This window comes from Neovison vison, chromosome 1, assembly GCF_020171115.1.
Source record: "Neovison vison isolate M4711 chromosome 1, ASM_NN_V1, whole genome shotgun sequence".
NCBI lineage: Eukaryota > Metazoa > Chordata > Mammalia > Carnivora > Mustelidae > Neogale > Neogale vison.
Window position 1 is genome coordinate 84,939,453 of NC_058091.1, and position 22,393 is coordinate 84,961,845.

Genomic DNA, 22,393 nt, shown 5'->3' on the forward strand with positions numbered 1-22,393 from the left:
AACAGCTCCCAGTTAGCTTCACCTTCACAAGGGTAAACAGCCATACACTTAGAACCATTCTGTACCCGCACAACCATTCTGTTTCTCACTTTCAGTACATTATTCAATAAATAACATGAGGTATTCAAGACTTTGGGCTTTGTGTTAGATGATTTTGCCCAAATGTAGGTTAATGGAGGTGTTCTGAGCACACTTAAGATAAGCTATGCTAACTATAATATTTAGTAGGTTAGGTGTATTAAATGCATTTCCACCTTACAATTTTCAACTTATGATGGCTTTATTGGGACATAACCCCATTGTAAGTTGAGGAAGATCTATAATTGTGTAGAAGTAGATATAATCTCCTGTGATAACTATTTGGGAGTATAGGAATTTTGTATGACAGCACAATTAGTGTAGAGTATATGTGCAGTGCTCATAGGCATCCATTCTGGATTTTAAAGAGTTTCATAGGTTGTAGTCTTCCAGACCAAACTTAATTCCAAGCTTTCTGTTTATAATATTGTCCAGTTACCAAAGCTAGGATATATTATCACTGCTAGTTACTCATGCTGTCAATTTGTTTTGCCTCAACTGTGGTTCCATTTGTACTTTTCTATAATGTAGTGAATACATTGGATTGAGTTGTTAGTTTAACAAGCTCTCTGGAGAACACTTTCATGATGATGCATATTGAGATATGCAAGGTAGCCTTAAAGTTACTTTGCGTATTTGCCAAAACCTACAGAAATTCATTCATTAGGAATTTTAAAAACGATCAACTCTGAAGCCACAGATTGAGGTAAAGATTACATTTGTAAATATGGTAGTGTTAATTCATGAGTCCCAGCTAAATTTCTTCAGGGGCTTTGATTTGACCAATTCCTCCCTTCTCTAATAATTTTACTGGGTGAATTATTTTATGTCCTTTTAAAAAAATGTATTCTGATAGTTATGGAATCTTGTGCTCCTTGCAGCTCATGATGTTGTAGGTACTCAGTGATCTTGGCCAGATACTGAGCTTGGAGTTAAAGAAAATGTTATCAGAAATTGGAACTGATTGGGCTGTTAATATTTACATTGTGTTCAGATGTTTTTAAAATGTGTGCTAAAATCAGTTCTTTGCCCACACCCACCTACTGCAGCAAAATTTCCAGAGTCTGGGTCTGGGAATCTCTATTTTGAAAATGCCCCTTTGACCTTTCTAGATTCTGGAGATGTTCTAATATTTTTTCTGATGGTTGTTAACACAAATACGTATACGTTGAAACCCTTCAGTGTGTCTATTTAAGATTTGTGCACTTCATTGTAGTATTTCATGCTTTCTGTAATACCTCCTGAACTTTTTTTTTTTTTTTTTAAATCAAGTAAACCACTCCCAATGCAGGGATTGAACTCATGAACCCAAGATCAAGAGTTACATGCTCTACCGACTGAGCCAGCCAGGCACCCCATGTAATACCTCAATTAAAAAAAAAAGATTTTTTTTTTAAAGACACATTACTTTCCTGATTTCATTAAGCAGCTTGTAGTGGTTATTTAATAAACACTATTAATTGTCCACTGTTCACATAGTCATAACCCAAGAATAGATGACAAGGTAGGTCTTGGCTCCTGGGAACATAAAATCTGGTGATAAAGTGTCACATAATATAAAGCTTTATACTTTAGGAAGTCTTTTTGTACAGACTGTCTCATCAACACTGTGGCTTATAGGCAATTTACTATCCCTGCTTTTTTGTTAAACTTATCCCGGATTACTCAGCAAGTAGGAGGTAGTTGCACGACTTTAAATTAAGTCTTTATAACAGCCTGTAATTCCTTAGAAACAAGAATGCTTCAGTTAACAACAACAAAAACCCAAATCACAAAACTCATATGGAGGAAAAAGCCAACGTGTTTTTATGTATCTGTAGAAGTCTTCCAGACAGTTCTTAATAGATAAGGAATTTGTGTCAAATTTTCCTACAGTTCATTGTCACTTCATGTTCCTTTTTTTTTTTTTAATATTTTATTTATTTATTTATTTGAGAGATAGACAGTGAGAGAGAGCATGAGCAAGGAGAAGGTCAGAGAGCGAAGCAGACTCCCCATGGAGCTGGGAGCCTGATGTGGGACTCGATCCCGGGACTCCGGGATCATGACCTGAGCCGAAGGCAGTCGTCCAACCAACTGAGCCACCCAGGCGTCCCTCATGTTCCTATTTTTAATGTCACAATTCCAATGGACTCTGGAATTTCAGGATGTTAAGCTTTCTCTAGTGACTGTGATGTTTGTGGAAAAATTTTTCAACTGAAACACCTTGCTCTCTGTGGCCTTTCTAACTTTCCGTTTATTCTTGCCTCAAGAAAATTCTTGCCTCATTTTCAAATTTTTGAGAAGTATTTCTAGGAGATGCTGGCCAACATTGAATATTGTTCTTCCTGATTACATTTAGCATTTATTGTTTGTTCCATATTCTTTGGCACTTATTAGTCATTTCACATTTAACTCTTTATTACTGTCATGTATTGTTCTTTATTTATGTACACAAAACTTGCCTTCCTAAAAGGATTAGAAGCTCCCTGAGCATGAGACTATCCCATGTGGTGGCACACAGTAGGATTTTCTAAGTACTCTTTGACAGTAACAATACACTCAGCTTGGTTTTTCCTTCCTTTTCCTTTTTCCCCTCTGTGTCTTAAACCCACTAAAGTTAGCTGCTGTTACATCCTTGGTGTAGGATAAAGTGGACTAATGAACTTCGTAGGTGGGATCTCTGGGTCCCAAAACCAAAAACTCTAAGAATAAGGCTCAGAGCTCGCTCTTCTTTTTTCTTTTTAATGGGTAACTTCTGTGATCAGAAGTCATCATAGTTGGCATACAAGTATGCCAAGAAATCATGTTTCCCTTTGCCAGTCATCATCACCTGAGGAACCTTTTCAGAATACTCTAACATTTGCTTGTGTGTTTTATTCCTTTATGATCATCATCACTGGTCCTCTTAGGGCATTTCGAGAAACACTGGTATTCATGTTTATACAGCAACTTCCTATTTCAGAAGGTAGGGCATGGTCTCCAATATGGGACGATTGGAGTATATATCAGTATCAACTTAAGAATTTGTTGGTGGTCCTGATTCTGGAGAGTGAAATTTACTGCTTTTCAAGCCCTCACTCAGTAACTGACTGTATCTCTTGTATACTCTTGACTTATGCTTATCTACCAGATACCTAGGCTCACAAAGATTCCATAAAAGGCTTCTCTTCCTATCATATTCTTACAATTAAGCTAGATAGTATTCCTTATTCAGTAATTCTCTTTATATATTAAAATGATCCTTAGTTTTTTATAAAACAGTGTTTTGTTCCTTAGGGAGTTTCCCCTCTTTAAGTAAGGCTAGTTTTGCAATAAATTCAAAGGTGGGATGACCACTGAGATCAACTTCAGAGGGAGTGCTCCTGCTTTTGCTCTGTGGAAAAACTCATCTCCCCAAACTTACCTGGTAGTTTCCTCTCATGTGGATTGGAATTCTAATTAAAATTTTATCCTCAACTCTTGAACATTATTAAACTCCATTGTTTTTTATGAAAAGCATGTTATGATATAGAAAGAATATGGACCTATGGTCTAAATAGCTGAACTGAAATAGGGTCCTTAGAATTAACCTTCCTCTACCACCTTCACCAGCCGCTTCCTTCTTTCCTGTTGCTCCTCTTCATGCATATTTTCAGGTTGATCCCTGCTTTGTTTTCAGTTTCTCTTTATCCAAGATAGCAACTTTGGGCATGTAGAAGATATGTCCCGACTGACGTGCCTGCCTTTCTGTTTCTAGGTGGGCCATGCACAGACACAGCTCATGTCTCGTTAATCACACCAACCAAAAGATCCTGTGGTACAGGTACGTACATCATTCTTATCTGGATTCATTCTTATCTGGATTCCTCATACAAATTAGCTACTGGTTTTAACATGGTGTCTTTCCAGGGTACTCTCTAATTTCTTCCATCAGCTGTCAAGTGGTGTATTACGTGCTAAGTATTGGGAGTAAGGTGGAGTGAACAGGGGTCAGAGTTGTGCTCTTTGAGGTCAAGTTGAGTTAATGCTGGCAGCTAGAACCAAGAAGAGGGACATTAAAATTTATCTACTTAATGTTTGAAGAGTATTGTTAAGACATGAAACATATGTAAAATACAGATAATTGCCTAGTTTCTGGCCTGTGTCTAATTTGTCTAAGTCTTGGACCTACTACAAAAACATTATTTAAATAGTGGAGCTGGAGGGTGAAAGAAATTTTGTAGTACAGATAATGTTTTAACTTGACAATTACAGTATCCTAATAGTTTTAGAAAATTATTTTCTCCCATTCATCTTAAAGCTGAGGGGTATGCTGAAATCATTCTTTTTAGGTGCATAGAATCCCAAACACACGTCTGTGCTTCTGTGATATTTTTATTAAACATGAAGTCATGAGTATTGTAGCTTTCTAAAGAACAGTCGTAATGCCCATTGCTCCCTTAGTCTGTAGCTTAGTTTATTTTAAACATTATTTGCCTTTTCTAGTAATGCTGCCTTAAATTTAAAATATCTTAAAAATTTTATTTGGAAGAGTCAAACTAATTATATTGTTTTTTTCAGAGGTCATAGAGTCTTTTCCATAACTTAAAAAGTCCTTTAAACTCCCCAGCAGAAATAACACAAACTATTTCTGTGTACAAAGTTAAACTGAAGCCTCAGTCCCTTTAAATGCTCCTAGTTTTGATGTTAAACCTGAAACAGGGCCTGTCCTTGCATGGTTTCAGAGTAACGTCTAGGCATTGAACTCTAAGGAATTTAATTTTACTCTTCTCTACCAATTTTGAGATGGGGCAGGGAGTATGTGAGATTGTACTAGTATGCTCTCATCCTTCCTGTGCCCAGTACCTGAGCTCTCCTGGGTAGTTCTGGTTGAGATAGAAGAAAGCTGTGCCCTTGGGTAAGGCCATCCTGACTGATCAGTGGGAAGTTAAGAGAGCCAGCTTCCTATACCCACTCTAGCCAGAAGCTTGAAAACACTCAGAGCCCTTTGATTTCAGGCCCAACACTTAACATGCACCAGTATACTTAGTCTTTCTTCATTCCTTTCTTCCAGTCTTGGTTCTCAGAGTAGAGTTTACCATTGGCACTACTAACATGTTGAGGTAGTCAAGGAATGGGCTTCAAGTACATTGGGTCATCGGAGAGATTTAGAAAGGAGACTCATGTGCTCAGTGTAGACGCTGATATTAGTAGGAACCCTTCCTGAATCATGTGCTTTCTTCCTTCATTTTCTAGACAGATCTCTTTCCTCTCTCTGCTCCCATATAATTTCGTTTATCTAAAAATAATCACAGTATTTACTGCATGCTTACTAAATTACCAGGCACCATTCAATATGTTTTATATACATGCTCCCTTAATCTTCAGAACGGTTCTGTAAGATAATTATTTCTCTTTTATAGATGACAAAAATGGGCACTCAGAAAGTTAAGTTTTTCTGGAGTGGTAATATAAGCAGTAGAGTCAGGACTTGAACACAAATCTTTTATTCTTTTAAGTGTCTAAATTTAATTTCTAGTAGAGGTAACATACAGTGTTACATTTGTTTCAGGTGTACAGTATAGCAATTCAGCATTTCTCTTCATTACTCAGTGTTCATCCTGCTAAGTATTATCTTAATCCTCATCACCTATTTCACCCATACCACCACCCACCTCCCCTCTGGTCACCATTACTTTGTTGGACACAGATCTCTCAGATGCTAAAGCCTGTGTTAGTTTCCCCCCACATAATGTTACTGCTTATCACATTTTACTGTAATCACTTACACTCCCAGCCAGTCAGTGGAAAAACATATCATTGGTGAAATATGGAGAAAGAGAAACAGGATTTTGAAACACTGCATATTGTGAAGTGGTTCTAAAAATGTTGAGTTCTAGAAACAGATCTGATGTCAGATCCTAGCCTAGCCACTTAACAAAATGTGATTTGGGATAAGTTAACATCTAAAAATGTGTTCTTCATCTGAAAAATGGGATGAAAACTCTTTCTCATAGGTTTGATTTGAGAAAAAATAGACATAAAGCTCACATAATCTTCAATAATGGGGCCTGCTACCATACTATAATCACTAAAGATTCTGTGGGTGTTTATGGTGTTGGTATCACATTAATATGTATCTTAGGCAGAAAGAAGAGTAGAATAGAAGTTATTTTTAGCAGAATGGATTGCCGTTATCTAGTTTCATTAATTGATACTGTTGATCACATTTTTTGTTGCATGTCAGTACTATATCAGGAACTCAGGGTAGAATGCACATGATGAGGGAGGCGTTGAGTTCTCAATCACACATTCCCAGGCCTCCTTTTAAGTGAATATAATACCTCTTAACTAAAAAGAGATTGAGACTTTCTGGCTTGGAAGGAAATTAATGCACTGTGGAGGTCACTCCCAAAAAGCCTGAAGGAAAGTAGAGATTTCCTAGTGTGATACTTCTTTTCAAAAGCCTGCCTGTGTCCCCTCAGGCTTCTTAAACTAACCAAATGGCTTCTGCCTTACACAGAAGGGTCCTGACTTCAGAAGACAGAGCTTCATTACTTTCAGAGATAAATTAAGTGATTTGCTTTGAGAATCACAGGTTGACTGTCTTTGTTTCCATCTTTCTGTCCTGGAATGAGAAGGTTGCCCATTGTGGGGATTCTGGGCATTATTTTGGTGGGGGGGAATCACCACCAGTTACTTATTGTTGTGTTGCTGGAGCATCTTGTATTCTTTTCTTTAGGTCTAGTCTTCAAGAGTAGGGCGCAGTGCTTCTAACACATGCCCTGTGGTGCTTCTGCCATAGTGGGTACCGCAACTAAAGAATATCTTCAGTTCTCCTAAAGATCTCTCAGACACGGGCTTCAGGTGTAGGTGATCAGTAAATAATTACCATACAACCACATGTTATTTCTTATGAGCTGTAGAGTGAGACCCTCTGTATTAGACTATACCAACTCTTCCCAGCCAATCTGTCCATACAAGTTTGGACCTAAAGCAGCTCCTAGCATAATAATGACATTATAGGGGCGCCTGGGTGATGGTGCAGTTGGTTAAGTGTCTGATTCTTGATTTTGGCTCAGGTTATGATCTCAGGGTTGTGAGATCAAGTCCCATGTTGGGCTCCATGCTGGATGTGAAGCCTGCTTAAGATTGTCTCTCTCCCTCTCCCACTCCTCTACTCCCCCTATGACTTCCATCTCTAAAGATAATAATAATAATGATGATGATGTTATATTAGAAAAAGGATACTCAGGCTAGAATCAAGTGGTTGTGGTTTTTTTTTTTTAAGATTTTTATTTATTTATTTGACAGATAGAGATCACAAGTAGGCAGAGAATCAGGCAGAGAGAGAGAGGATGAGGAAGCAGGCTCCCTGCTGAGCAGAGAGCCTAGTGTGGGGCTCGATCCCAGGATCCTAGGATCTTGACCCAAGCTGAAGGCAGAGGCTTTAACCCACTGAACCATCCAGGTGCCCCTCAAGTGGTTCTTTAAATGAGTGATCTCTGAAGAAGGGCATATAATAATAGTCTCTGAGGTATGGGGAGAAAATAATAAAAGCTCTTCATCTCAGCCTTTTAAAATTTCTGTTTTCCAAACTTATTTCATAATTATATATTAGTCTATGCACATAGTTTAAAACCAGCAAGTTCACAGAGAAATATATATAAAATTAAAGGAATGTAGTCAAGTATTTTATTTTATTTTATTTATTTTTTTTTTTAAAGATTTTATTTATTTACTTGACAGAGAGAGATGACAAGTAGGCAGAGAGGCAGGCAGAGAGAGAGAGAGGAGGAAGCAGGCTCCCCGCTGAGCAGAGAGCCCAATGCGGGACTCGATCCCAGGACCCTGAGATCATGACCTGAGCCGAAGGCAGCGGCTTAACCCACTGAGCCACCCAGGCGCCCTGTAGTCAAGTATTTTAGAAATGCATGTACACTCAGAAAATTGACCTCAAATAGGTCATTTCTTTGTACTTGAGTACAGAGTACTTAGTACTTTGACAAATAGATATGAAGATTAGCATTAGACACATTATTACATGGCCTTTATACATTAAGGCCGGAATGGTTGATTATGTCTCTTTATTTTTCAAGTGACTACTTTTTGATTAGAGGGTATTGTAATTTAGAGAGGTGGACAGAGCTTTAGAGTGGTTGGTCTGGAACCATTAAATGAGAGTGGGAACTCTTTTTAAGAAACTGCTTTGTGAGAACTGTGTGTCTAATAAGCAGATTGCAGAAAGGAGCAGTAATGGCAAATGAAAGATCAGTTTGTATTTGTGAGCTAGGTGAGAAAGGCTTTTCTTTAGATGTTGGCTTTTAGCCACATAGCACTATTAACATTTAAACTCTTTGTAATCTTTAGGTGGGGGACAGGGGAGAATGCACTATAATCTTTGTGGTATTTAAGCAGAGAAAAATGAAGTGAAGCTGTGTGTGGCTTTGTTGAGCTTCAGGGTATCTATAGTGAGCAAAGAGTTGAGAAGTGCTGCCAAGTCTCAGGTTGCTTTTGGTTAGAATGTGAGAGTTAAAGCATTTCATACCTTCAGATTACTAGAGAGAGGTTATGTTTCTTCCAAAAGCTCAGAATGTTTTGCACATGTTCCCTTGTTAATTCTCACAACATTTCTGCCAAGAATGAGTATATTGTGAAAGAAAGAGTTCACTCTCCTTGGCGACAGACTGCCAGAAGATTCCCTTTTGTCCTTCATCTTTTTTATCAAGTTACTCCTTAAGCCAGAATGTAGTCCAAGCTATGGTCATCTCCATCAGATAACTGTATTTTGAAGATAATTTGGATGTTTAGGTGAATATACAAGGTCCTATTTTTGTGTTTAAAGTGCCTTGTGGGACAGGAAGGAAGTTTGTTCCATTTTCATAGAATTTCTTGTTTAAAGACCTAACTTTTTCTTCATAAGACTTTTTTTTTTTTTTTAAACAGAGAGTTACAGCAAAAGAAATAAGTTGTTTTGTGTTTCATTTGTTGGCGCTTGATGTTGATGAACCTTAAATTGTAAGCTGTAATTGACAGAACCATGTCTTGTCTGAAATGTTCTTGGAGAAAAATGTGTTTCCACTAGGATCCTTGAACAGTGACTAACTCACGGACCCTACTTCTTCAAAGAGGGGCTTTAAACAATTCTTTGCTCTAGGCCCTACCTTGAATATATGAAGACTTTTTAGCATATCAAAAAAGGAAATTGTGCCTTTCCTAGTTTTCCACTCTTATGTGCCTTTATTTTGTTGTTTTCATTTTAATAGTCCCTTAAAAAAAAGATTATACTTATTTATTTGAGAGAGAACGCAAGCAGGGGAAGCAGCAGAGGAAGAGGGAGAAGCAGACTCCCTGTTGAGCAGGGAGCCTGATTCATGGCTCCATCCCCAAACCCTAGGGATCATGACCTGAGCCGGTCAACTGCTGAACCAGCTGAACCACCCAGGCACCCCTGTAGTCAGTCCCTTTATTTCAGAAGTTAAAATAAGGAAAAAGACATAAGCAAGTTTACAGACTTGATGATACTGTCAGTAGCCTTTTGATTTACCCATATCTATATCTACTTTTACTCTTTTTCCAGCAAGTATGTTGTATAAATAATATTTTCTCTGATATGATTGAAAAATTAGGGTTTTAAATGCTGTGTGTATGTTAAAAATAGTGATTATAATTAGTAGACTATCAAGTAAAATAACCATTTGTGGGGCCATAAGGGAGCTGTGTAGTATTGCCTGAGATGAAAGCAGATGGGACTAGAAACTGTCCCATTAAACATCAAGGAAGGTTTTTCCAGAAAGTATCATCAGTTCCACTCTGTTATAAGAAGGATGTTAATTCCTTTTAACTGTATATCCCTTGCTTATAAAATTTTTCTCCCCCCCCTTTCTATTCCTTTTCCTTTTCTTTCAAAAGCTCATATTAATCCTTTGGAGTTACCTGTTTTTCTTTTAGTATGATGAACAGTGACATGAACTAGATACATTTGTATTGCTCATTGTCGCCCCCACCCCGCCAGCATTTTATTGACTCTCTTCTTTCAGACAAGCTGCTTATGTTATTGGCTGTTCTTACAAAGACAAGGGAAGAAACCCCCTTTCACTTGGAGTTAGGAGAAGATTGATGTACTGAACACTTTCACATCCATGTTCAGAAGCCAGTTAAAGGGAAATGTTTCATGGTTGCTTATATTACCAGGAGGTTTATATAAGATCTTTTAAATTGATTCAGAAGCAAAAGGGTGGTAGTGTTAAATCAGAGGTGGCCCTGTACATCTGAGAAATACTTACAGTTGTGTGTTTTATCTCCTGGTAGAGTCAATCAGTATTCATGGAAACTTCTCAACCGGCTGTATGGGTCAATATTGCATACTGTTACATGACCCTTCTGTAAAGGATGCTTTGGTGCTTTAAAGAGACGAGACTTTGGGTATGAGTTCAGGTGTAATTCAGTTCTCTGTTTCATTCTTTCTCCTTGGTCCTTCAGGTATAGCTTTTCCCTCAGGTCTGCAGTATCAGCATTTAAGACAGAAAATTAGAAATTTGACCTACTTATGTAATACGCAAGTTCCCATCAGGAGACTATTAGGGAAGATATAAACCTTTCATTTTTTATTAGCATTTAATGTAACCATTGAAGAAAGATCAAAATAGTAAATCTGTCATGGTGAAGAAAAAAGGATTAAAAAAATGTTTTACCTCATGCACTCATCTTGGGTCCTAAAAGAATTCATTGGATTCCTGGAGCAGGGGACAAAAAGGATAACAAATATTTGGCAAGATTGCAAACATTTCTGTAATCTAAAAGGTCTGCCTTCCTGTGTTTTACTGTAGAAAACAAGCCACAGGTTACTATGGTATGCCTTTAATGGCTGTATACTGATACTGTATGGTTTTTGGCAAGTAGGTGGGCAACTGGAGAAGGGAAATAATCTGCTAAATGCTTCTTCTTGTTTTGGCTTTTATTTTCTGTAAACATGTTCACCTGCCTGACTTGTTGGTTATATTAAAGAAAAGAATGAAGTAATGAGGCACTGTATAAATAGATGTTTTGATGTGATTTGATACCCAATATGTAGATAATAGATGATTTTCAAAATCACCTCACATGATGTGTAGATTTCAGAAAGGACTGGGGAGAGCTTACCTGTAAATGAGAGTTTGGTCCCATTGCCACCAATTGATGTGGATGCATTATAGGACAGCTAGACATGTAATGTGTATGTTTGCTGGACTTGAAGCCAGAGGCTTGTTTTAGAGGATTTGTTTGAGTCTTGTTCATAAGAAGCAGTATCTTCTCTGAAAAAAGGCTGATCTAAGTGACAATCAAGCCAGGGTTCCAGTCTTGTCAGGAGGCATTTTTGCTCTCAATGGATAAAAATACTCTCCAGAATTAAAAGGAAAAGGAAGTGTGATGAGGCCCGCTGCTGTTTTGGATGTGCATACATGAGGAGGCTAGGCTTTGGTGCTGAGCCACTCGTGGTGCACATGCTTTGTGCAGACTCAGTTGGCTTACATCCTTGAATGTAGTTACAGCTGGTGTATGTGTTGGGGGGCAGGTTGTGGGTTTCTTTATTTTTGCATTTGTGGTCATTTATTTTATTTTATCATAGCTTGCACTTTTACCGAGGAGAAAAACCTTGAACTTACATTAGCTGTTCTATTGCTCCACTGGGGCAAAATGCCTGAGCCAACACTATTTGAAAAGGATATCGAGGGAATTTAATTACCCCTCTCCGTCTTTGGAACTTCTGGATTTGGGGGTCTTTCAGGTGCTGCTCCATAGCACATAGGTAGGTGCCTGACAGAGGGCAGCATGTTAGAAACATAGCTTTCCTGAAGCAGTCTTACCAGAAGGAGCGTGATAGAGCAGCCACAGAGCTGCATTATAAATCAGCCGAGCCTTGCAATGATACTGCCCATTAAGGAGACTTTTTTTCGCCCTACTCAGTTCCTGGCTGTACTAATAGAACAGCGCATCAAGCAAGGCTGTAAATAAAAGTTATTACCTAATAGGTGGGTACCGAAGTGGAACGGACGGAGCTGAGGCATGGAGGCCTTATTACTGCTCATCAGCAATTATAAACAGGATAAAGTGTCTGGGACTTGCGCTGATGCAGCGAGGCTAATAGAGGCTGGGAATGACACTAGCCGTGATAGGATGATGTATGCTGATGGGTTTTTACTGCCTCATAGTGCTGCTTGCTTCCAAGACAAGTCATGTTACCCGTTTTCCTGCTTGCTCATCTATCTGAAGAGACAGTCTCCTATTGTCTCTTCTGCCACCAGGTGGGCTGGCATTTATTCCTCATACCTGTGTCTGCTTCTGAGGCACTCCCCGTGTGCAGTCTTAAATATTTCATAATCATGGCCGATTAAAGCTGGAATCTTACTGTATTGCCTGCCGTCATGGATATAGATCACACTTTCAGAAGTGGTTGCTTATGTGTAATATAGGACCAGCTGAGAAACTAGTTAGTCAGCCAGGCCAGTACTTTATTAAAAGACCACTGTGACCGTAGGAACATGCTAAAGGACTGATAAGCATGTGTCTTCCCCCTGGCAGCTTATGGCATAAAAAGTCCAGAAACATAAATATAACTAATTCTATAATATCCTATAATATTACTAAAGCTTTAGAGAGCAAGAAGCATAGCTAATGTTTATTTTTTAAAGTGAAGACAGGGAGGAGAAATTATGCTAATTATTTTTTTAGAAGATTTTATTATTTATTTGGCAGAGAGGCAGGCAGAGAGAGGGGGAAGCAGGCTCCCTGCTGAGCAGAGAGCCCAATGTGGGGCTCGATCCCAGGACCCTGAGATCATGACCTGAGCCGAAGGCAGAGGTTTAACCCACTGAGCCATCCAGGTGCCCCAACTCTGTAAAATGTCTTGTCATTGTGTTAAAATGGGTATGTTTTTCCTTTTGCATGTAAAGTAGTGATTTGACTTACCAATTCCTGCTTATCCCTTTTTTTTCAGATAGAGAGTTTTCTCTGTAGTGGCCAGTGGAATGGAGGAAGAGCTATAAATTGGAGAAAAATGTTTTAAAATAATAGTAGGATTTAATAGTTGATTAAAGTTGGCTGAAGAAAGAATGCAAAGTTGAAAAACTGGGGAACTGAGGGAAGAAAGATATGGCTGATGGCAAGGAAAGAGTAGGAAGAAAAACTGAAACTTTTCAGTTTCTGATGAGCTAAATTTTAGGTTTATTATAGATAGTCCTATAGAAAATTATAAATATCGGTCTAGTTTGGAATCATTAATCTAGAAGCAGTGATTAAGGGCCTGAAAGTGGATAAGGGAATGAACACAGAAGAACAAGGGGTTGCTAAGGACTGTAATTGGGATTGTGGGAGAGAGAAGAATTCAGTGAGTTAAGAACCTTAAAGAAAGGAGAAAGCTGCATACAGGGTCTGAAAGAGGTAAGAGAACAGGAGCCAGGAGGTATGAGGACTGAGGAAATTGTTGCCTATGGCTATCAGAATATCATCAGGAAACCTGGAAGAAGTTAGTATGCCATGGTGTGAAACCAAAGCCTATGAGGTCATTAAAGAGGGACTTAACAACCAGGAAACAAGGACAAGAGACAGAAGTCATTCAGGTAAGGATTTAGGGGAGACATTAAAAACCAGTAAGTAGTGGTCATTTCTTGACATGGAGTTGTTTAAGATACCCAAGAGGGAGACAAACGATAAGAGACTTAATTTCCGGAAACAAACTGAGGGTTGCTGGAGGGAGTGGGGGGCGTGGTAGCAGGGATAGGGTAGCTGGGTGATTGGACACTGGGGAAGGTATGTGCTATGGTGAGTGCTGTGAATTGTATAGGAGTGATGATTCATAGAATTATACCCCTGAAGCAAATAATATATGTTAATTTTTTAAAAATAGGGAAATATTTTACCCTTGTTAAAATACAAAGGAAAGGATGACCCAGCTTTTTTACCACTGGGTATTTACCCAAAGAATGCAAGAACACTAATTCAGAGGGATGCATGCATCCCTATGTTTATTGCAGCATTATTTAGGCAAATTATGGAACCCAACCAGTGTGTCCATTGATTGATGAATGGATAAAGAATGTGGTGTGTGTGTGTATACCTACACATATATAATGAAATATTATTCATCTATAAAAAAGAATGAAATCTTGTCATTTGCAATGACATGGGTGGAGCTAGAATGTATAATGCTAACATCAGTCTGAGAGAATCACATACCATATGATTTCACTTGTACGTCGAGTTTAAGAAACAAAATGACCAAGCAAAGAGGAAAAAATGAGAGAAAGAGAGAGACAAAAGACAAATCAAGAAACAGACTCGACTCTAGAGAACAAACTGAAGGTTACCAGAAGGGAGGGTGCCATGATTGGGATTAAGGAGTGTATTTGTTGTGGTGAACCCAGGGTGGTGTATGGAATCGTTAAATCACTACTATATCATACACCTGAAACTAATATTACAGTGTGTGTTAACTCACTGGAATTAAATAAAAACTTTAAAAAAATATACGAATGAAAGGTACATGGAAGGAGAAAGAAATAGAAACTATTACCAGAGAAATAGAAGAGATACACAAGCAAGATTACTTAGAGGCAGAAACCCAGGGGTATTAGTTGTCTCCAAGAGTATAAGAAAAGAGATACAGATACAAATAAAGCGATTTTATTTTTTAATGTATAGATAGCTTCGGGTATACTCTCCATCCCTTGGATTTCCTAAGAACCACAACTTTCTATTTGAAGCTACCCTTTCCTTTTGTATTTCACTGGTGACTAAATCATAAATCATAGTCCTGACTTAGTTTCAGATAACTTGTAGTTTGAGAGGACTAAACATTTTTTCTTTTGACCCCTTCCCAGACCCACTAAAATAAAAGCACAAAAATAACCTGGAGACTGAACCATATAATAAGTAAAATTGTGTGTGTTTAACATAATCAACACTATATATAAATATATAACAATATTATAATACTATTGTATGTGTTTAACATAATCAACAAAGGATTTCTAAAAATGTTTTCAACAAAAGATTTTTAATTTCTAGACATTGTAGTGGGAATGGGTTGAGGCTGAAATTTGATGACTGCAGTGGTGGCAACCACTGCATGCAAAGAAAGTCAGAAACAGGGCAGAAAATGGGGGTCCACTGAAGGTAGAACGAGGAAAGAAGGATAGAGATTGGTGGTTTAGAATGGTGGGCTCTGGAGGCAGACTGTATGGGTTCCCCTTCCAGTTTCCCAACCACGTAAGAGGAAAAACTGTTGGGCTGCTCTGTGAGCCTTGATTTTCTCCTCTGTAAAATGACAGATCTAACTGTAAAGTTATTCTGAGAGAAATGAGATCCTGCATTTAAAGCACGTGACATAGTGCCTGGTATATGTTCAGTAGGTACTAGAGATGTGAACAGAAGATACCTGATGATGAAGGAGTGTGGAGGAAAGTGAGAAAGAACTCCAAGCTCCAATAATCTGGTTAGAAAAAGACTGGGAATCAGAAACTGTGGTGGTGAGGCCCCCGAGGTCAAGCAGATTGCAGGGTGGAGATCAGGCAAGTCAAGGCAAATGGGGAAAGCTGTTAGCAGTCCTTGTTTGATACATGAGGGTAGTGAAAGACAGGAAGCCCAGAACTCTTAAGAAAATTGGACATCAGAACAGGGAAAATCAAACTTCTTTTTTGTTCTGTTTTGTTTCTGGGACTAGCTTTCTTTCTTTCCTTTTTTTAAAGTTAATTAATTTATTTATTTGACACACAAGTAGGCAGAGAGGCAGTCAGAAAGAGAGGAAGGGAAGCAGGCTCCCGGCTGAGTAGAGAGCCCAATGTGGGACTCAATCCCAGGACCCTGGGATCCTGACCTGAGCCAAAGGCAGAGGCTTTAATCCACTGAGCCACCCAGACACCCCTGGGACTAGTTTTTAAAGTAAAAATTTTACTTGTATATTGGTAGAGATTGATTTCACAAGCTTGACTTCTTAACAAAAGCAAAATACAACAAACCTTATATCGTGAACTCTTCTCTAAGCTTCTGTATTATAATTGAGAACTTCTCTTCTTTCTGGGTCAATTCACAGTTTAGGAACCATCGAAGGTTGATAGTTTTCTTGTGGTTAAAATTTTGATAAAAAGACTGGCTATTACGTTCAAACCAACAACATGAAAGAACTTTAACCAATAAATTCAGTTCTTTATGATTAAAAAACAGACAGTTTAACCTTGGAAACATTTTTGTCACAGGGGCCTTCGTGTTGTGATTAGTTATCTGAACAACCAAGTGCCTCTGTGGGCTCAGTTAACCAGCCTCCCACTACATATGTATAATTATTTTTAGTGCATACATACACTGCTGTAAAAGCTTATTTGGCCTTATGCTCCCTGCCGTTCTGAATTCTCTGTTTCATTATCAGTATCCACCCACAGAGCTTCGGAAAGCCATTCCCAAATAGCAGAACCACAATTCGGAATTTTAAATAAACCACATCTCAATTAGCCCAGTGGACAGGGGAATTAGTTACATGCTATGCATTGCCCGCATCCATCCACCCCATCAAAACTTATTAAAAATGTATACATATATAAGCAAGAAAATGGGGCATTTAATTCAGACTGTGTTAATTTTTCTGTTACTTTGGCAAGGAATAAAGAAAGAGAATACAGCAGACAGCCTTTTAAGATTTTTACCTTGAATGTGGGCCAGTATTTACTTGAAAAAATATATTGGGCACTGTTTTTTGTAAGAGAATGTTGAACAACTCTTTTCTGAAGAGCTGTTATTATTACAGCTTGAAGTATATGTCCAAATATGTAGGGTGGCGTTTAAAAGAAAGCTGGGCTGGGAAGGAAATTTGAGTAGTACTGATTTGAATGGGAGGTATTAGCTGCTGCACAGTGTTTTCCAGCTTGGCATTAACTAATAGTTCCTGTAACTGACAAGGATTCGGATCTATTTTTTCTTTGGGCTCCTGTTGATAATCCATTTCTAGAAGATTAAGATCACATCTTGAGGTCTTGGTCATCATCTTTCCTGGAACAGCAGTTGCAGTATTTGATGATATTAAAAATGGGTCCTTACTGGGATTGGAAGAAGTATAGACTAAGAGAGTGACATGTAAAAAGGTCTCTGACTAATCATTGAAGTATACTTACAGGTAAGTGTTGACTTCACTGCAAACCTGGAGAAAGCATGAGCGTTGACTTGACTGTTGATTACTTGCTACCACCATCTTGTCATGCACTTTCCCATCAGACTTAAGTAACGTCAACATTTCTGGGAAAGAATTCAGCAGGCACTCTGGCTAGTTATCTGCAAGTACCACTACCCTGGAATATAATTTTTTAAACATAATTTAGATTTACAGAAAAGTTGTGAGAAAGTTACATCAAATTTTCACTTTTACCTCCCCCCCCTCCAGTTCAGTAGCTTTTTTTTACTACCCTCCCCACATTGACCTTGTGTGTATTTGTGTGTGTTTGTTGAATCCAGATCCCTATTTCAGTAAGTTGCCTTTGTTATATTAAAATTTTCAGTGTGTAATTCTTAAAATCAAGCCACAGTACAGTTTGCTAGGTTGCGAAGTAGACGTTGATATTATAATATATACGTGACTTCCTGGTATGGTGGTGCACAGCATGGATGTTATCATAAATACTAATTCTTTTAATGAAGAGTGCTGGTGAGCAAAGCCATTGAATTGAAGTTAAAATGTTAGATACTTGATTCTCTCATGTCTCAAATATGGGCTAAGGAGAGTTTTCATAATAACTTTATGCAGAATTCTTTGCCTTTAATTTTCCTGCTTGTTTTACAAATGGGATTATTTCTCTTAACTTTGCAAGCCATTTTCTTCAAGGCAGCTCTCTTCAGCTCTCCGTATACTTGGCAGTACCTGCATGAGCCCTGATACAGCCCTGAATAAGGAATGCCTAATGTATTCATTCAGGAAAATCAATAAATAGATAGAAAGACAGATAAAGCTTTCTCTGGGCAAGCTTTATCGTAATATGTTAAGTTCTAACTTTAGGTCCATTTAGCCTCGCTTGAGGAAGAGTAACAATGCAGCACAGAAGTATTTATTCATAAACTGGAGGATTTACCCTCGGAATAATGAGCCAAAAGACTAGATCTTGGGTGGAAGAATTGAAGCAGTAGGTAGAGACAGAAGCTGAATTAAGCTGATGCCAAATTAGAAGGAAAAAAGTTTAAAAACAAATCAGCTATTTAATTTTAGCATCTACTTAATTATGCATTCAAGCAGATTTTTTTAAAATAGCAAAATATGAATGTTCAGACATTTTTTCCTTACATTAAACTTGGACCACAGCCTGCAAGATGACAGTCTCTCATTGCAAGATTACCATCATTAAGGACTTATTCCCTGTGACAGAGATGATACTTCTTGTTGTTGAGCACCAGTGAAATACAGTCCGTTCTGCCCCTGCCCCTGGAGGCTTGTGTTATGAGCCAGACAGGCAGAACAGTTGGATGTTAAGAACACTCACAGGGAGAGTAGTTAAGCTTTATAAGACTGAGATGATGGACATTGGAATATTTGACTTTTTGTATTTATGTTTTTAACAAAAAGCCAAAAAAATTGAATTAGTGTCTCACTGTTCTTTACCCATTTTCCCACCTTACCCCCATACTCAGTGTTCTTCCATAAAGAACAGGTATTTTCATTGGGAGGAAGACAAACCATAAGAGACTCTTAATCTTACAAAACAAACTGAGGGTTGCTGTGTAGGGGGTTGAGAGGGTAGTTGGGTCATGGACATTGGGGAGGGTATGTACTATGGTGAGTGCTGTGAAGTGTGTAAGCCTGACGATTCACAGAACTGTGCCCCTGGGGGAAATAATACATTATATGTTAATAAAAATAATTTTTAAAATGATGATGTCATTCTAAAAAAAAAAAACAGGTATTTTCAGTCTTCCTCTCAAGAGCCTCATGATCAGATCAGGTTTAACCCTTATGGAAGTCCTTCATGCTTTGGAGACCCATGTTTTGGGGTTGGGGTGTCCCATTATTATTTGAAGACTTCGGACTGTTCCTTCTTCCAGGCCTTTTCAGATATTAAAAATGGTAGAAAGAAATGGCTATAATCACATGTACTGTTCGGTTGATCGGGACAGTTGTATACGGTTGAACCTTAAAAAACACAGGGGTCAGGGGCACTACCCCACCCTCAGGTGAAAATCTGGATGTAACTTTTGAATTCCCCAAAACTTTACTAATAGCCTGTATTGACCGGAAGAAGCCTTAATGATAAGATAAACATTTGATTGATAACATATTTTGTATGTCGCATGTATTATATATAATTCTTAAAATAACGCAAGTCAGAGAGAAAAAAAAATCTGAGAAAAATCATAAGGCAGAAAAAGTACATTAACAGTGCTATGTATCCTTCCCTGCCACCAAAAAAAAATATCTGTGTATAAGTAAACCCTCTTTAAAGCAGTTTAAACTTGTGTAAAGGGTCAACTGTAGTTTTATAAGGTATGATTTGAAAATCTCTGGGCTTCATGTAACTGCAGATTAGGTAGAAGATTTAATCCATATTTTTAGGCAGTTTAATTTCTAAATGAGTGTTCTAAGAAAGAATGAAAACAGTATGCCTATCTTACACACAATTATAGACAAATATAGATCATTCATGGATTCTCTCAAATTTTCCCCTCTTTGGATAAATGAAAATGAAATGTGGCTGATCTTAGTTTTTTTGGAAATACTGGAAAAGATAGAACAGAAGTTCAAGACCAGTCTTACCACTCTAAGAGTCTTAAAACCCTCATGCTCATGGACTGAAGTTTGTGGTCAAGGAACAGAAATTAGAGGGCTTGGGCATGTGACTTTGAGAAGTATATATATCTTTCTCTTGGTTTTCTTAATCTTGCTTCTCTCTCTTTCTCACCTTAATAGTGTTACCTTATTCTATACTGATGTTATAAATGTATTATTTTTTTAAAAAATCAATGCATTATAATATTGTTAAATCTAAAATACCCAAGCAGGTTATAAAAATGAAAGATGATCTATTGAGGATAATTTGTCAGTTACAAAGAGTAACTGAAATATCTGTGGGGAGACGTAATATGGTTTAGTTGGGTAGGCAGGAGAGGTGTCGCTGATGGAGGAAACTAAAGGAAGGTGGTACCAGGCCACAACCAGCTACAAAGGAAGACTGCTGTGTTGCTGGTGTGGCAGGTTTCATTGACCAAGTGGCACCTCTGTAGGATGGAGCTCCTGGTGATACTCTTTAACTAAATTGTGCAGTAGGAAAGGCATTAAACGAGGATGGGGTGCAGTTTTTCAGATGAACAAGTGGTTTATGGGCTATCCACCTTCATCTGCCTTTTTTTTTTAAATTAAATTTTTAAAAACTTTTTATAAACATATAATGTATTTTTATCCCTAGGGGTACAGGTCTGTGAATCGCCAGGTTTACACACTTCACAGCACTCACCATAGCACATCTCTTCCCCAGTGTACATAACCCCACCCCCCTCTTCCTACCGCCCTCCCCCCGGCAACCCTCAGTTTGTTTTGTGAGATTAAGAGTCTTTTATGGTTTGTCCCCCTCGCAATCCCATCTTGTTTCATTTATTCTTTTCCTTCCCCCAACCCCCCACATTGCATCTCCACTTCCTCGTATCAGGGAGGTCATGTGATAGTTGTCTTTCTCAGATTGACTTATTTCTCTAAGCATAATACCCTCTAGTTCCATCCACGTCGTCGCAAATGGCAAGATTTCATTTCTTTTGATGGCTGCATAGTATTCCCTTGTATATATATACACCACATCTTCTTTATCCATTCATCTGTTGATGGACATCTAGGTTCTTTCCATAGTTTGGCTCTTGTGGACATTGCTGCTATGAACATTCAGGTGCACATGCCCCTTTGGATCACTGTGTTTGTATCTTTAGGGTAAATACCCAGTAGTGCAATTGCTGAGTTCTAGGGTAGCTCTCTTTTCAACTTTTTGAGGAACCTCCATGCTGTTTTCCAGAGTGGCTGCACCAGCTTGCATTCCCACCAGCAGTGTAGGAGGGTTCCCCTTTCTCCGCATCCTCGCCAGCATCTGTCATTTCCTGACTTGTTAATTTTAGCCCTTCTGACTGGTGTGAGGTGGTATCTCATTGTGGTTTTCATCTGCCTTTTTAAAGAGACCTGGTACATGACCTGTAGGGAGCATCAAGGTAGTTGAAAAGAGAAAGCTTTGACTTCTGTCTGTGTGGTTCATAAAAAGGCAAGAAACCATGTTTTACCATTTTCTGACCATTAAATACTATTTCAAATGAAAATAACTGTCTTTCCTTTTGCTAGTAGGGGGAAATACTTTTTTTTACATCATCCTATAGTAGCAAAGGAACTTTTTTTGGGATAGATTTCTAAAAATAACAAAATTAAAAATGAAGTTGATTTTTATAAATTAAATACTATGGGTACAGTCCACAGAAATTCAGAGTTTACGTGAATGGGAAGAAAATGTTAGAAGGGTAAGTTTTAAAAATCATATTCTAAGAGCAGAGGACAAGTAGGATTATCAAAAGAGATGTATCTAGAGAAATTGCACCATTTTATTTAAGATCTCCTGTTCCTCCACCCCTCTTTCTCACCAAGGTAGCTGGGTCTTTGTGTACATAGGAGGTAGCAGAAATTAGTTTTAGTGGTTAGATACTTCCATGGAAGCACACAAGCAGAGTGTTGAGGTGTAATAACCATTGGAGACAGGATAGCAAAGTAGTTTAGAACAAGGACTCTAGGCCATATACCCTGGGTTCATGAGAATAACTCTTCTTACTAGTTTTGTGTGATCTTTGGCAGTTCACTTAACCTGTGCCTCAGGTTCCTTATCTTAAAAGACGAGTAATAATAGTACCCACCTCATACCCTTGTTACAAAAGCTGAAAGAGTTAATATATGTACAGTAGTCTGCCCGTGGCCTCCTTTCCACTGGTTCCCTTTCCACAGTTTCAGTTACTGGTAGTCATCTGCTGATCCAGAAGCGGATAATTCTACTTTTGACGGATCAGTGGAAAGTTAGTAGTAGCCTGAATCTACATCTTAATGCCTACATCATTCATTTCACTTCATCTCATCATGTAGGCATTTTCCATGTCACATTATCCTATGAAAAAGACAGTATAATTTTGAGAGAGAAAGGGAGGCCACATTCACATAACATCTCTTACATTACTATAATGGCCCTATTATTATTGTTGTTAATCTCTAAGCTATGCCTAATTTATAAATTGAACTTTATCATAGGTATGTATATATAGGGAAAAATATCATATATATAGGGTTTGGTACTATTTGGTTTCAGGCATTCCCTGGGGGTCTTAGAATGTGTCTTCTGCAGATAAGAGGGAACTA

The 22,393-nt window shown here is 38.2% G+C and overlaps 1 protein-coding gene across 1 annotated transcript in view; it reads left to right on the forward strand.

Moving 5' to 3' along the window:
- The window catches only part of ZFAND3 (zinc finger AN1-type containing 3), a 335,397-nt gene that overhangs the window by 274,261 nt on the left and 38,743 nt on the right, over nucleotides 1-22,393 (forward strand). Inside the window, exon 4 of the mRNA XM_044250372.1 lies at nucleotides 3,797-3,862. Coding sequence (XP_044106307.1) covers nucleotides 3,797-3,862 — 66 coding nt within the window. The remainder of the gene's footprint in view (nucleotides 1-3,796; nucleotides 3,863-22,393) is intronic.